We start from the raw sequence: 16,826 nt of genomic DNA, 5'->3' as shown, positions 1-16,826 counted from the left end.
CACATTTTTATAGTTTAAATAACATATGGTTTATGACCTAAATGATTTTGTGAACTCATTGGGAAAAATTATGGATTAAGTAAACCTCAATAAAAAGCTGTGAATGCCTTTGCTATTGTTTCTTTTGCCTTTGCTATTGTTTCTTTCTCTCTCCCTCCCTCCCTTCCTTTCTCTCTCTCTGCTATGTCCCTTCACATAGTTAAAAGATTCTTATTTTTTTTTCTTGTTCAGTTTTCTTGATTAGTTTTTGCAATAGAATATTTTACATTTTTTCTATCTTTCTTTTAGCTTTGTGACTTTGTATTGATATTTCATGTTGGCTCATGGAGACTATTTGATCTATTCTGATTTTTAGGGAGTTTATGGCTTGAGCAAGATTTTGTATCTTTTTATGCTAGGTTGTTAATTTTGTCTTTCAGAATTCTCATTTCTCCCCTCTCCCTTCCCCCCCCCCCAATTTAGCATTCTTAATTCATTTATAAAAATATTTTAAAATTATTTTTAAAACTCTTGCTTCATCTCTTCTAGTAACTCTAACTGAGTTTATGGCTAAGCTGAATTTTTCTCTGAGACATCACTTACAAAAATTCTGGAGTCATTCTTTGCTTTTGCATTTAATTGTTAAGTATACCTGATACTATAAAACCCAGTGTGCTTTTTTTCAGGTTCTCTTCATCAGGATTTGGTCAGATACATTTTCTAGATCAGTTTGAAGGAATGTGTGTATAGGAGCTCACCATGCTCCTTCCTTTCATTTCATTATCAAGTTTTTAAAAAGTTGTTTTCTACCCTATTGTTTATCTCTGCTTTATCTTCTTTTATTCTTCTTCCTAAAATTTCATAGGAAAAAAACATATTACAAACCAATGTTCTATGGCAAAATGTTAGAATATAAATTCTTCTAAAATAGGACTTGCTTCATTCTTTGTATTTGCTTTTTGCTTAGGACCGTACTTGGCTCACAGTAGGTACTTAATAAATGATAGTTGATTAATTACATGGTAAGGGAGTTGAGAGCACTTGCAGATTGAGGTAATTTTTAGACCTCCTTTTAGTCTTGCTAAGGCAATTGATTTATATTAGTAAAACTTCATCATAAATTTATTATAACTGGTGTTGATATAATCGCTCAATTTACAATTATTGATTAGTTAATTAGTTTGAATAGGTCAGGATTGAATTGTTTTAATTGCATACTATATCTTTTTCTCATTTTTTCGTTTAGCTTTATACTAATTTTGATCTTTAGTAAGCCAGTGTTATAATTATATACATAGCTGATTCAAGGATTATTGACATATCAATAGCAAGTCTTTCCTTTTCTGTTAAAAATAATGGATTTCTCTTTTTTGTGACATATCTGGCATTTACCATGTCTACTACCTACCAACTATTTTCTCAAAGAATATATTCATGATGTAGAAGCATGTAACTTTGATGTATTCTACAAATCTTGGGCCTTTTTTATTTCTTATACATACTTTTTCCATTGTTTTTGACTATCTTTACCTATTTCCACTTTTACATTGAAGTCATCATATATTAAAGTATATACTGTTTTAATTTAATTTGGCAAAATTCTTTGTGGATTTCTTAACCATGTCACCTTCTAAATGTCAGTGAACAGCAACAGCTATTTTTTATAATGGTCTTTTTGACACTGTTTATGTTGAGTACTACAATATGAGAAGGCTAAATGTCTCATGAATTCCCAACCAGTGCTGTCAACTTCTTTGCCTTTGAACAATATTTCCATTTAATTTCAACTCCTTTAAACTGGTTTCATGTATTTTATTCTGAAATTCTTACTTCAAGAATTTCAAGGGCCAAGATGTTGATTTACAACCCTGTGACCCAACTGAACTCTCCCAACATTCTCCTCCAAAGAATTTTAAAATAATGCCTCAATCAGATTTTGGAGTAGTAAAGCCAGTTGAGTCCAGACAACTTAGGAAGTCTAGAGGAACAGTCTATTACACTGCATATAGAAGCTGGAATACAGCAAGAGCAACAGTGGTGGGCTTTGGGCTTTGGAGAGGTGGCCATGAGAGCAGCAACTTTGGGAGCTCTCCACCCAGAGATGGAAAAGGGCTTGTACAACTGGTAAGAAAAAAAATTATGTTGGACTGAGTATAGCTGGTACTGATTGACATCTCAGTTGCGCATAAGTAGTTCTGTGTCACAGTTCCAGAAGAGAAAAGAGCACTGATGATCAGTCACAAAGGAACAGGGAACCTAGGCCCAATTTCAGGGCTAAGAGGAGCACTACTGTTTGTGGGTACATGGGAACAGGAGCCCTTTCTCGATAAAGACCAAAGCACAGATCAGTTGAACAGTGCCTACAGTTGTCCCAAGATGACATTATCTTAGAAGTACTGTAAACTTGCTGAAAACAGCAACACAAAAAATCTGAAGCTTGGCATAGTTACTCCCTACCCCCAGATAGAAGAGCCAAACTTTTTTAAAAATTCAAAGTGAAGAAATGGACTTAGAGAAATGAACAAACAACAAAAAATGAATTTGATCACAAAAAGCTAGTATAGTATCAAGGCAACTTAGAAGATAGCAGTGTGAAAAATAGCCAGCAAAGTCTCAAAGAAAAATGCTAATTGGACCCAGGCCCAGCAAGAATTCCTGGAAGAATTAAAAAAGAGATGAGTGGTACAGGAAAAATTGGATAAGAAATGAAGTACTAAAGATAATATCACCTTAAAAAACAGAATTGCCCTAAAGATAAAAATTTATTGAAGAAAAGAATCAATTGAAAGATTAATTACTCTGCTCAATATAATGATCCACTGTATATCCTACCATTAATACTAGAAGGGGGCCTTAAAAGAACTGACAACCATTTTGTTTTTGCTTTTTATCATGGGTAGCTATGATCAAAAAATTCAGTATCGAGTGGTTTATTTATTTGTTTTACTTAGCTCAATTTGATCTTCAGAAAGCACATTTAATCAGCTGCTAAGTGCATATTGAAGCCTTATAAGTGCCATAATTCTATAGAAGTTCTTAAAAGGAATGTACGGTTTGATTGTGATAAAATAAGAGACTTTTAGGAAGTGAGGCTTGAATTGGACCTTAAAAGATGAATAAGATTTGGGAAAACAGAGAGTCCAGTACTGTAATTTGGGAGAATAGAAACTTCAAAAGGCACAGAGAAGTAGCATGATGTATTTAAATAATAAGTTAATTGTACCAGATCAGTGGTGATAAATACTGGGAATAAGGTTAACTAAATTCTACTCTACTAGAATTCATTCTTCGGTGATTAGCATATTCTTACCTTCTCATAATCTCCTTTCCCAGTGATTCTAAACCCTGATAACTGAGGTATAGAACGCTTTTCATATCTTCAGCTTCCCACTTCCTCCCTTCCATTCCTCTCAACATTACTTTCCAATTATCCCATTCCAGTTCTACTCATCCATTTCACATGAATACATATTTCATAACTAATAAGCATGCTTTTATCTTGAACTATTCTTTTTTTCTGACTCTTATTAAGACTTGGTTGTCTCCTGATGATACTGTGATGATATAGGTATTCCCTGTGACTATACCCTTTCACTATATTTGTACTTTTACTTATATCCTTTCTCACTCCCTTGGCCCCAATTCCCTGGTCACTATGAAGTGGTCCAAATTCACTTTGCTCCCCTATTGCTGATTCTAGATTTCTACCATCATCAGTCAACAACCTTTCCTTCTTCGAGTTCCACAATTCGAGTTATCAAAAGATAACACCCTTTTACATCCTATTGGCCATTATTTATTAACTCCCATTTTCCTTCCTTCTGCAATCATTTCATTACTTGATTCACAGTCTTTCTTACATGCTCAACTCTTATCTTCGTAGAAGACATCCATAGTTTCAACAGAATGCTAAAAGCATCTGTGACACACAAAAAAGGTTAAGAACAAATAATTTATTGTGAGAATATTAAAACAGTAAGGATTTGGAGAATTTGGTTCTTTTAGAAAGATTTACATTTGTTGGTCACTGGATTTTTCACTAAATACTAACAGTTAAATTAAGATTTGTAAATGTTATAAAAAATAGTGTGATTTCTTATCAGCCTCTGACTTTTTCCCAAGATTCTGCCAAAGGCACCAAAGAAAGAAAAAAAATGATGCACAGGACTAGAGGGTAATTTTGCATTTACTCATTGTCCCAGGAGTTACAAGGAAAGGTATAAACAAGGATCCTATTCTTAAGGAGTTCACATTTCTTTGGAAGATACAACATGCAAAATCTACATACATACAAAATATAAACAGTGTAAGAGACCATCTCCGATTGTTTCAATTGCATGTTACTTCTTTTTCTCCTTATTAATTTTTTATTTTAGCTTTATCCTAATTTTTAACTTCAGTAAGTCAGTGTTACAATTATAGCTAAAATGATTACTGACATATAAGTAACAAGTCTTTCTATTTAAAAATAATGAATTTCTCTTTTTTTGTGATATTATTTGGTGTTTACCATATCTAGTACCTATTATTTCTGGAGGAAGCCCTAATAGACTGGATTGAGGTGTGGGAGTGTGTAGAGGGGCAAGAATACACTAGGAAAAGCTTTTAGAAGGTGAGAATGGTAATGAGTCAGCATGACAGACATTGGGCAATCAATGAAAAGGCACAGATTTAGGAGCTGGAAGAACATGATAAAATAGATAAAGTTTTGCTAGATTGTGATTGTGTGAAGGGAGTAAATTGTAAAAAAAAGAAAATGACTGGAGAGAGAGTAAAGGGATAGTTTCTGAGAACCTTAAATGCTACAAGAGAGAATTTTATATTTTATCCTGAATATGACAAAGAGCCAAAGACATCAAGAGTCGGCAGATAGGGAGTGGGGATGATACAGGCAGAAATCTGTAGAATAAGATCCAGGATGTGATCAAGGATGTATGTAGAGGACTTTGCTTGGCAAGGAGAAGGGTCGCCTTTTTATTTTTTTTATTTTTTTATTTTTTTCTTTCGGTGAGACAATTGGGGTTAAATGACTTGCCCAAAATCACACAGCTAGTAAGTGTTAAATGTCTGAGACTGAATTTGAATTAGATCCTCCTGATTCTAGGCCCATATTCTGTCCAGTATGCCATCTAACAGCCTCAGGATTCCCATATCAAAAGAGACAAGGATGAAAGAGGGAAGATGTCTGAGTTATGAGAGTTGTGGAATGAATAATAGGGAGCTCTTGGTGAATGGTCTTAATTTTTTCAGTGAAATTTGAAATAAGATTCTTAACTGAAGCTTGTGAAGGGATTAAAAGGTTTGGTATACCTGTTGTATACCAAATTAATTATGTGAGTATAAAGAAGTACTGTGCTATAGTAAGGGCCCAGGTAAGATTATGTAAAATGAATTTGTAGTGTATCTAATCACAATGATTTTATAACTTTCTCTAGACGTTTAATAGTGTATAAGTGGAAATGTAGGTATCAGTTGGTGGGAGTTTGATAAGGTATGACTAGTGACAAAGCAAGAAGTTAAGAGTTATGCTGATTTTGTATATCTCAACTCTTTAATTCATTGATATAGAAATGAAGGGGGATGTAACTGATGTTGGAGTGATGGCCTAAGAAAGAATTGAGATGTGGAGGGATTGGGGTGATTTTAAGAACATAAAACACACTAGGGCCTGTAAAATATATGGTAAGATAGAATGATATTAGGAAATTCAGAGTTAATGAATAGAGATAGTTCATGAATAGAGATATGGAACACTAGTGGTTGAAAGTAAGAATAAGGGAAGACCATCTCTATAAATGAGATGGAATGGATGAGAATTCAGAATGGAATAGGCTAAAGAACTGGGAAGTTAAGATATTTGAGACTCTTAAAATATATGTTGAAATCTACTATTTAAACATTTTCATTCTTCAATTACTTTGGGATGAGTTTAGGCATCTTGTCAACCTTTTTAAAACTTGTGTTGTCATCCACTGGTTGTCTATTCTTGTGAAATTATCCAGTTTCTAATCTTCCATAGTCTTTACAAATGCTTATATTCTAATCAGTTATTGCTTTTGTCAACTAACCCTTTCTGGTTGGCAGATAAGTTATATGAATACTACCTAGGGCACTATGTGGGTTCTTTAGCCTCTTTTTTATGGCAATTAGTTTACAGTAGTTAATTTTATGGATTAAATTATTAAAATCACAGTTGATATTTCTGTTGTCCATTTCCCATTTTGAATTTTCATAACTTGTTTAATTCAAGATTAAATCATTTAATTGTATGCCACATTTTATTGTGTCCTACTAGGGATTGTAAAAATATTTTGAGTTTTTGGTGCAGATTGCTACTTTCTTGTAGTTTTTTTTCTTTCCTTTCTTTGGTCATGACTTAAGACCTAATGCTTTTAAATAATAAATAAATAAAATAATGCTACCTAATGCTTTTAAAGACTTACAAATTTCACTACTTCAGGAGCTCTTCATACAAATGTTGAAAACAGTATAAAAACAGAAGGAAAAAAAAATCCTTTCTTTTGGTTTATCCATATAGCCTGTCAACCTTCTTCTACTCTGCCCTTTCCCTTCCCTTTCCCTCCCCCCCTTCCCAGAGTTCAGACTAAGAAAGACAAAACAGGTTGTATCTGTGGGTTTATTTCTCCTAAGTAGGTGGATATATATAGACACATTTAGGACTCAGATCAGGGTGGGCATAGGCAGCAGGGCTTATAAAGACAAAAATCACAGAGGGCAGGGTTGTAATTACATAGTGGGCTTATTAGAGCATCTTTGGCCAGGTTATTTTACATAACTTGAACTTGATATGAATCAATCTGAGATGGTTATCTAGCATAGCAGGGGAAGTTCTGGGTTTACTATGCCAATACCACAAAGAACTCCCAATGGACAAATACTACAAGGCACTTCCCATACACCCAGCTTAAGAAATGCTCAGTTTTATCTTTTATTCTGCTTGTTCTGGTCATTCTGGTCTCATCTGGATAATAAGAGAGCTTGAACAAATCAAGGTGATTAGTAAATTCATTAACCATTCCATTTTTATAACTCACAATTTTTGTAGGTCTTTTATAGTTTATATTTATTTAGACTTGAAGGCAGTTTAACTCTCTTCTCAAAATGTATCAACCTACAACTGTATTTTAAAATAGTTTATTTTTCATTCCCTAACATTCCACAATGATCCTTTGTTTCTAAGATGATATTTTCGTCTTTGCCCAGTTCTGTTCAGAGACACCAGATATCATTATTTTCAAGCATGCATGACTTTTAATCTGCTTTTTTTGGACTTCTCTGACTCTCATTAAAGCAAATATTTGGGTTCAGGATTTTTAGAAAATTGGTATTGAGGGATACAGTCATGAGCTTTTTTGTAATGTGATATATATACACCAAGGATGCAAACAAAGCATATACATACACTATGACACAATATAAATAGTTTGTCTCACATGCAAGAAACTCCTCAGCTAGAGGAACAAGGAGACATATTGGGGAAGAAACAAACTCAAAGTTAGTGTTTAGGTGACAAGATTATACTCTTAAGAATAGACATGTTTGAAAACAGGTAGCATGAGCCAGATATAGGAGGAGGCATTCCTAATCAGACCCAAATGTGGAAAAAGGTCTCAAGATCCTATATCAACAATCAGACTTGAATGAAGCTTGGATAGGGAAATTTCTTTATCCAATCCCAAACTGGTAAGAGGATCTAATATTACTAAGGCAGAAGGATTGAGAATGATTCAGGCTCCTATGGGTTAAAGGTTTGTCTCATCTAAAAATTGCAAGCTTTATTCATCTAACATAGAGCTAACAATGGAAAAGTACAACTGTCTATTTTGCCTATTTTGTATGTGTCTGTGGGCAAATATATTCCCAATATATTTGGAGTCCTATAATTATAATGTGACAACAAGCATTAAACAAATAATAGCATCAAACTGTATAAGACTGACAATGATCACAGAATGTGTTTCCTTATATGTTACCTGAGATAAATAGATTAGATCAGTAGTGTCTAACTCAAATAGAGAGGGATCCCTGAAGGTTGCATATTGACTAAGAAAGCTACAAATTAACATTATCTGTAATAGGCCAAAACTTTGAAACAAGGATTCTTACAAGGTGTTAACTCAGTGGACTTGATAAGACAATGGTTATCTAGTTTAGCGTGGTGATTAATTGTTCCCTAGTTCAGTACATGTACTTAGTATTTAATATAGTTCTACAAAATTGACACCTACTCTACAAGATTCACACCTACAATGATGTTATTATAATAGAGTATATAAGCTGGGACAACCCAACTAGAGTCATTCCATCTCCCACCTTTGTAGTGGCTGGAGGCTGCAGCGCTACTCCTCGGACTCGGGGAGATTTCAAGATAGAAACCATTGTGGTGGTCCTCCTATGTCCCGCATAGAAACCAAGACACATTCTGGAGGACCTCCAGAAAGCAAGCCTGGGCCCCAGACAAGGAGGTGAGACTGTGGAGGAGATAATAAAGATTTTTGGACTTTATCTCTGGCTTAGTGATTACTCTGCTGAAATGAAGGCTGGTACAAACACCTCCAGAAAACCAACCAGATCATTACAATTATCAATGTTGTATTTTTAAAAAATTTTGTTAAATATTATTCAATTATGTTTCAATTAGTAAATTCATTAACCATTCCATTTTCTTAATTCTTAATTCACAATTTTTTTAGGTATTTTGTAGTTTATATTTCTTTAGACTTGAAGACAGTTTAACTCTATTCTCAAAATGCATCAACCTACAACTGTATTTTAAAGTAGTTTACTTGCCATTCCCTAACATTGCACAATGATCCTATGTTTCTAAGATGATATTTTAGTTTGGGAGTTTGACACCTCTAGACTAGATTACCTTTAAAGTTCCTTTCAACTTTCAAACCTTGTGATCATATGCATTTTCACTGTCTTGTTCATTTTGTGTCCCCAGTGAAAGGCTTGTCTTCTTGGTTCTGAAACATTTCATGTGCTTACCTTTTATTATTAGGGTAAGAAAACTAACCAGTTCCCAGAGTATTTTATTAAGCAAAAAACAAAAAAAACAAAACTTTAAACTATTTAACCTAATTGTGATTATTTGGGGTTTCTCAGACTAATTTTAAACAAGATATGCTTTCCTAACTTTTAATACAATATTATTTTCCCTTGAAAAACTTTATTAATTATAAGCCAGTTTCCTGTCTCCTTTTTTCTTACAAATTATCCTTTTTAGCATATCTGTTTTGGTATTTCAGTCACATTTTATAACACCCTGCTGAAGTGGTGCAGGAGATTGAGAGATCATAGTTTTAGACTATTGGAATGTATTAAATTAGGAGAATACCAGGTAATTTTGTGGAAGACCATAATGATTTGTGACATGAAACAATCATGACTGTTTCACAGAACATACAGAACAAAATTTATCACAGAACAAAAATTTGCTATTAATTACCTGAAATATTACTAAACAGGACAGAATCATAAATAATTAAGAAACTTTCCTTTGGATTCAGGAACCTTTAAAGTCTCAGGGTTTAAGGAGGAGCAAGAGTGGAGTCTGAGGAGAAAAGTATGGGAAGAGTTAGGAAGGGACAAACTTGTAATGAAATTCTTGAGACTATCTTAAATGCTAATAAGACAGTCTGGGAATACTGACCTTTTGTGTGGAATCATGGCTAATTATAGGAATAGAATGGGCTCAATTTAGCATTTCTTGACAAGAATAATAGAGTAAGCTGGTTTAGAGTTCCCATTACTACCAATCAATTGCCTTTCCTTCTACAGTTTTGAGGTCACTTCACTTTTCTTCAATCAATCATTAGTTATAAGAATAAACCCCAAAATCTGAAATAGTTTTAAAAAGATTGATTTAGTCATTTGATAGAGGAAAGAGCTGTAAGTTGCATTATACAGAGTTCAGACAAAGGCAAAAAGACATTTATCTGATTGGCAATAGGTAGTCTCAGAGAAGGGTTATTTGACATGTATATCAGCAAATAAATCAATCCAATTTGGGGAACCCAAAACAGGCACTAGGTGGAAATTAAGCATTCTTTATAGCCATTTTGCTTCCCTAGAGTATCTCAGAAATCAATCTAAGCTTTTAGAGAAGACAGTTTTCTAGCCATATAAAGCTAGATTCAGACAGTAATAAAGTATTTTCTCACGTAGTCAACATTTATTCAGCTCCTCCTATGTGCCAGGCAAGAACTTTCTGCAGCTTGAACAGTTTGTATGAATTACTTGGTGACCTAAAGATATATTCTATTTAGTTTTTAGTAATTTTGTTCTTATTTTTCCTTATATGATAATTGGTTGCTTTGACTCACTATACTTGATTATATGATTAAGATCAGGAAACTATGACCAATTTTGTTTTTATACCTGTATGTGCTAAAGAATGGCTTTATATTTTTAAGTAAATTTGTATTATATTTTATAACATAAAAACCATTCTTAGTTTATGATCCATTTATTGATCTCTGGTTAGAAGATCTATCAATGTATTTCTAAATAGTTTCTGTGGGTTCCATGGAGTAATACTCTCAGGATGGCAGGGTCTTTGCAGTTACAAGGGTAGATAACCAGATTATTCAGTGGGATCTGGCAGTGGAACTAGGTCTCAGAGATAGGCAACACAGATTTTGAGGGAAATCTTCTTATGGCTGACCTTCCCTAGCAGCTGTTGTTCATGTACCAAGAGGAGGCATATATCAAAATATTAACTGGCATCCCCAGTGTCTGGGTGTCTTTATCAGCCTGTATTTATCTGGTTTCACTGTCCTTCATCACCATAAGCACGTTTGATCCTTGGATCTCCAGTTGGAATCTAGGCTCCACTTGTCCCATTCCCTTCTTGCTTGGGAATAGGTTGGGATGCCCAACTTTATCCAATAAAGGTAGCTTGGATTTGCCCCATTTATCTCACAAAGAGGCTCGTTTGGCTTATTTTCTTCCTTAATTGGATATTCTTATGCTCTCTGGGAGGACTTCGTTTAGACCCATTTGCCTTCAGAAATGGGGAGTGTCTTGGCCTACCTTCCACCCGTACTCCATGCAGAGATTTGGATCGGCCCAGTTGCTTTCATGAATATACTGATTTCCCCACATTTCAGTGTAGATGATTCTTGTCTTCCCAAGGACTTAGACAGAGGAGGGCAGGCAGGCTTTGAGAATTGGAGGAAGGCAGAATTTATTTGATATGGGGATGTATGTAATCAATAAAAGAAGAGAGACTAAAACATTTGTTTTGAATCCACTATCCATTTGGAGGACTCCCCCAAATTGCACTCAAACTAGCAGGTTATGGACCTAGAGCAATCAATTCTTATTCTCGGTTTTGTGACTAATCCTGAAGGACTTTATTTCTGATATGTCAGCTTACTAACTCCCATCTGTGCACTTTCCACTAATGATCCAGCCAGTTGTTTCAGTTATGTTTTAGAACAAAGTATTTACTATGAACGTTTAATAAGAACAACTGGTTTAAAACATTCCCCAAAGCTTTTTAGAAAAGTTAAGAATTGTTTTAACATGAAATTGTCTTAAAATCAAAATAAAAAAAATCCAACCCAGTTTCTGGGTTTAAGGACAGTACCTTTCTGTGTCAAGTACTAAGAATACAAATACAAAAATGAGGACAGTTCTTGCCATTAAGGAGCTTTCATTCTAATAGAAGAGATATCACACTTAAAGAGGATAGTAGCCAGGTAAGTAACTTTGGTCCTGAAAGTAATTTAGGTGATGAATGGGGACACCTACACAAGTGAGAATAAGATAGTTAAAGCTTTAGAGATATCCCCCCCCCCCAAAAAAAAAAAAAAAAAGAAGAAGAAGAAGAAGAAGAAGAATGAAGTAAAACATAGTGGCTGGGATTTCCTGAAATATTGGTTCAGGCAAAGCAGTCACTAGTCAAGACCATGAGGCATCAAGGCTTTTTTAAGATAGGGAAAGATTGTAGGAAGCAATGGCCAAAGGGTAAAGAATGAAGCTAAGCATATACACCCAGAGTGACTTGGGAAAGTGTTCTCTACTACAGAGTCCAGTGATATTGAAGTAGATGTTTAGGAAACTCATATGAATCTAGAAGTAATTTATCATTCCTGGTACTATAAATCTTTTCTCTCTTTGTGGACTTCCCTTTCTATATGCCTGTAGTCTGCTAGCGTCCATAGCTAGCAGTTAGCTCAGTTCTCAGGCCCACACTCTTTGAAGCTGCTTCACAACTCACCGAGAGAAGAGCATTGTACCTTTGCACACTACTTAACACAGATCCCTTTTGGCTATCTCACTACCTTTGTTTGTCCTTGGTGTGCTTTACTGCTTCTGACTGGAGTTCTGAAGCTTCTCTTGCTTGTTTCTCCAGTGATATGGTCAGAAGCATGGTAAGAAAGAGTCAGATAGACACAGAGCCAGAGAAACTCTTGGGTGAGAATTCCTCTTATCTGAGATGAATTATTATATCTAAAGTATTATAATATAGTATAATAAGTTTAATAAATATTAGAGCCTTAATAAGTGCCAACCATTGTGCTAAATATTAGAGCTTTAAATATAAGCAAGACAGTCTTTACCTTCAAAGACCTTACATTCTAACAAGAAAGAAAAAGACCTATAAGAGTTTGCTATGACATGGTATGGAGATGGTCAGTAAATGGCTTGAATTGTTCCTTGCTTCATGCAACTTTCAGTATGAAATGCTTAAAGCAATATTTAAGACCATATAAGGAGGGTATTTTCTGTTATATATGGTGCCTTTAAAAAAAAATACTAGTCTAAGCAAATAGATTGAAAATCAAGTTTGGTATTAATGGTAAATAAATGAGTATCTTCACTGTCATGTCTCATTGTTTATCTGTCAATTTCTTTAGGAGGTGATTTCCTTTCCTTTTTGAGAAAGAAGAAAGATGACATAAAACTCAAACATTTAGTGAAATTTTCATTAGATGCTGCTTCTGGTATGGCGTATCTTGAGAGTAAAAACTGTATACACAGGTAAGGAAAATAATAATTTTATAAGATATATTTTTTCCTCTTAATAAAGAAGCATAATACTACAAAATTAGGATAACCACTTCCTTAAGATGGCATTTGAATTGTTTCAAAAGGTGAATTCTAGAGTTAGAATTTTCAGACTTTATATTAAAATTAAAATATGTTAATTATTAATCCCACATGTTTTAATTTTTTTTACAAGGCCCAAACTTCAGTATGCATTCATTCATACTTATTTTCATTAAGGTAAATATAACTAGTTTGGAAAGGAATTACTCACTGAATGAGGATTTGTTTTAATATAATGATAAATAACTTAGGGACCTTGAAATCTACTAAAATGGTCATCTACAAGTAAAGATCTTTCTGTTATCACTACGTTGATATTTTATTATTTTCCTGTTCCTAATTTTCAGAGATTGTAAGGAAAGTCATGTAAATTTATAGTAAGAGCATAAATTCATTATTGAATTCAGTTAAAGGTTAAAGACAATAGAATTTTTACTTTTAATATAATTAGAGAGTTTTCTAATTTGTAATGGCCTAGTCATAATATCCCCTATGCTATAGGTAATGATAGAAAACATTTGCAACTAAATCCAGTCATATACTCACAGAATTTAGATCTAAAAGGCAATTTAGAGGTAGATAGTCTAATCCAGATTTATATTTTTAGAAACGAAAATTAAGTTCTTAATTCTAGCTTTCAACAAAGCTCAAGTTCTGTCTAGAAAAACAATTATGACATTCTAAATGAAGATAGCACTATAAAGGGATACCAAAAAACCAACTGACTATGTATTCTAATTGTGACAATACCATTCTCTTTTGAGTAGGATTCAATGTCAGATGTGTTCATCATAAACTTCAACCGAGAGATTTAGTTGCTAATAAATAAAGTGATAATTGTAATAAGCTAGATCTATAGCATGGATTCTAAAGCTATTATAATGAATTTCTATTATCTATTTAATTTACTCTTAAAAACATAAGTTAGTTTACTAAATGTGTACTACTGATTTGGGTTTTGGGGATGGGAGGTGGAAAGGGTGGAATAATAGGATGGGAAGAGAAGTTACATAATTATCTCATTATTTCATGAGATCATAATATTTAGACCTGGGAACTACCTTAGTGATCATCCAATTCCATCCCTTTCTATTACAAATGAGAAAACCTAGACACAGATTAGTTATCTGCCTTGCTTGTTAATAAATCCACATAGTTTACTTGCAAGCTAGAATCAGAATCCAGATTCTTTGATTACAAATGTTTATATATCATGATTACTTTGTACTAGAAGGGAGTTCAAAGGAACTTAACAGGACAAACACCAAATAAAGTCCAAAAAGTTGAAATTAATTTTATTCTAACAGATGACCTTTTTATTGATGAAGAAATCAGTTTCAAAACTTACCATCAGTACATAATCTGATCACCAACTTGTTTGAGCAAAGATTAAAATCAATACTAAATTTGATGAAGAATAATAATGAAGGATATGGCATTAACTAAATTCTAAGTGAACTATTTAAACAAGATATTAACAACAAGAGAAATGATCTAGATGAAGACCTTGATGTCATGCATATCAAATTTGTTGTTTGACCCACTTAATCTTTAGAATTAGATTATTTAATTTCCAATTGGTTTTTATTGAATATAATTTTTATTGCATTGTGGTCTGAAAAAGGAAACATTTACTATTCTTGCCTTTCTACATTGAGGTTTTAATGCCCAAATACATGGTCAGTTTTTGTGTAGGTGCCACGTACTGCTGAGAAAAAGATGTATTCCTTTCTGTCCCTATTCAGTTTTCTCCAGAGGTTCATCATATCTAGTTTGCTAGGATCCTATTAACCTCCCCAGTTTCTTGTTTATTTTGTGGTTAGATTTGTCTGGTTCTCAGAGGGGAAAGTTGAGGTCTCCCACTAAAATAGTTTTGCTCTTTTTTCTTTCTGTAACTAGCTTAAAATCTTCTCTTTGTCTGATCTTTGTCTTGGTGCAGATACATTTAGTATACTTTCTACTTCATTTTTTATGGTACCTTTTATGAAGATGTATTTTCCTTCCTTCTCTCTTTTAATAAGGTCTGTTTTGTTTTTTGTTTTATCTGAGAACAGAATTGCTACCCCTGTTTTTTTTTTTTGTTTGTTTGTTTGTTTTTACTTCAGCTGAAGCATGAAAAATGTTGTTCCAGCCTTTTACCTTTACTCTGTATGTGTCTCTTTATGTCAAATGTTTTTCTTGTAAACATATTGTAGGATTGTTTTTTAATCTACTCTGCTATTTGCTTCCATTTTATGGGAGAATTCATCCCATTCACATTCCCATTTATGATTACTAGTGTTTTTCCCTCCATCCTATTTTCTTTCTTGTATATACTTTTGTTCTCTCTTTTCACCCTGTCCTTAGTTGTGTTTTTTTTTACCCACTTCATTCACTACCTTATCTCCTATCATCCCTTCTTCTTTCTCTTAATCATGTTTTTTTTTTTACCCCAACTCACCCACTACCTTGTTTTCTATCAACCCCTTCCTCCTTTCTCTTACCTTTTCCTATAGTTTTTCAGCCCTTCTTTCTATCCTGTCCCTCCCTTTTCTTTTTCTTTTTCTCCTCCTACTTCTTTATAGAATCAGATAAATTTCTATACTTAACTGAATGATTAACTTAATCCCTGTTAGAGCCAAAATTGTTGATTTCAAGCTTCAGACAGTGCTAATTTCTCTCCTTTTTTCCCCTCAATTCTAATTTGCACCTCTTCATGTGAACTAATTGTACCATTATATCTCCCCTTTCTTTTTTTTCTAGTACACATATTTTTTCCACGCCTTAATGTCTTTTTGTTTGATATCATGTCACAGTCCATTCAGAACCACACCCTCAGTCCATGTGATTCCCCTCTTTGTCTTCTCCAGTGACAGATACAGTTCTTAAGAGTTACAGATATTGTTTTCCCATCTAGGGATGTAAACAGTTTAACCTTTAAATAATATATATATATATATTCCCCCCCCCCCCCCGGTTACCTTTCTATGGTTCCCTTGAGTCCTGTGTTTGTAGATTAAATTTTCTGTTTAGTTCTGGTTTTTTCAATAGAAATTATTGTAAGTCTTTTACTTCATTGAAGCTCTATCTCCTCCCCTGAAAGATGATGCTGAATCTCACTGGGTAGTTAATTCTTGGCTGTTGCCCTAGGTGCTTTCCCTTCCAGAATATGGTGTTCCAGAACCTCTGATCCTTTATTGTAGAAGCTGCCAGATTCTGAGTAATCCTGACTGTTGTTCCTTGATATTTGAATTGTTTTTATTTGGCAGCTTGCAGTATTTTTCCTTGAGATTGTAATTTTGGAGTTTTGCAACAATGTTCCTTGGAGTTTTCTTGTGGGATCTCTTTCCAGAGGTTATCAGTGGATTCTTTCTATCAGTATTTCCCCCTCTGTTTTTAGAATATTGTGGTAATTTTCCTTAATGACCTCTTATAGAATACTATTCAGGCTCTTTTTTTGGTCAAAACCTTCAAGTAGGTCAATAATTTTTACATTGTCTTTTTTGGATCTATTTTCCAGGTCACCTGTTTTTCCAGTGAGATATTCCACATTTTCTTCCATTTTTTTCATTCTTTTTAGTTTGTTTGACTGATTCTTGCTATCTCAAAAAGTCATTAGCTTCCATTTGCTCTGTTCTAGTTTTTAATGTGCGATTTTCTTAAGTTAGCTTTTGTATCTCTTTTTTTATTTGGCTAATTCTATTGTTTTAAGGTGTTGTTTTCTTCAGACAATTTTTTTCTTCCCTTTTCCAAACTGGTGACACTCTCATGCATACCTCTCATTT

The 16,826-nt window shown here is 33.7% G+C and overlaps 1 protein-coding gene across 8 annotated transcripts in view; it reads left to right on the top strand.

The window, feature by feature from the left end:
* Positions 1 to 16,826, top strand: part of FER (FER tyrosine kinase) — a 248,539-nt gene that overhangs the window by 154,572 nt on the left and 77,141 nt on the right. For 7 of the 8 annotated variants that reach the window (XM_031968671.1, XM_031968672.1, XM_031968658.1 and 4 more), the window contains one exon: positions 12,870 to 12,993. In XM_031968671.1, the coding sequence (XP_031824531.1) occupies positions 12,870 to 12,993 (124 nt within the window). Of the gene's footprint in view, positions 1 to 8,321; positions 8,479 to 12,869; positions 12,994 to 16,826 lie in introns of those variants that run through there. The other variant, XM_031968682.1, reaches the window with a different exon arrangement.

This window comes from Sarcophilus harrisii, chromosome 1, assembly GCF_902635505.1.
Source record: "Sarcophilus harrisii chromosome 1, mSarHar1.11, whole genome shotgun sequence".
Lineage (NCBI taxonomy): Eukaryota > Metazoa > Chordata > Mammalia > Dasyuromorphia > Dasyuridae > Sarcophilus > Sarcophilus harrisii.
The sequence above is the reverse complement of the archived record's forward strand: the minus strand, read 5'-3'. Positions and strand labels throughout refer to the sequence as shown.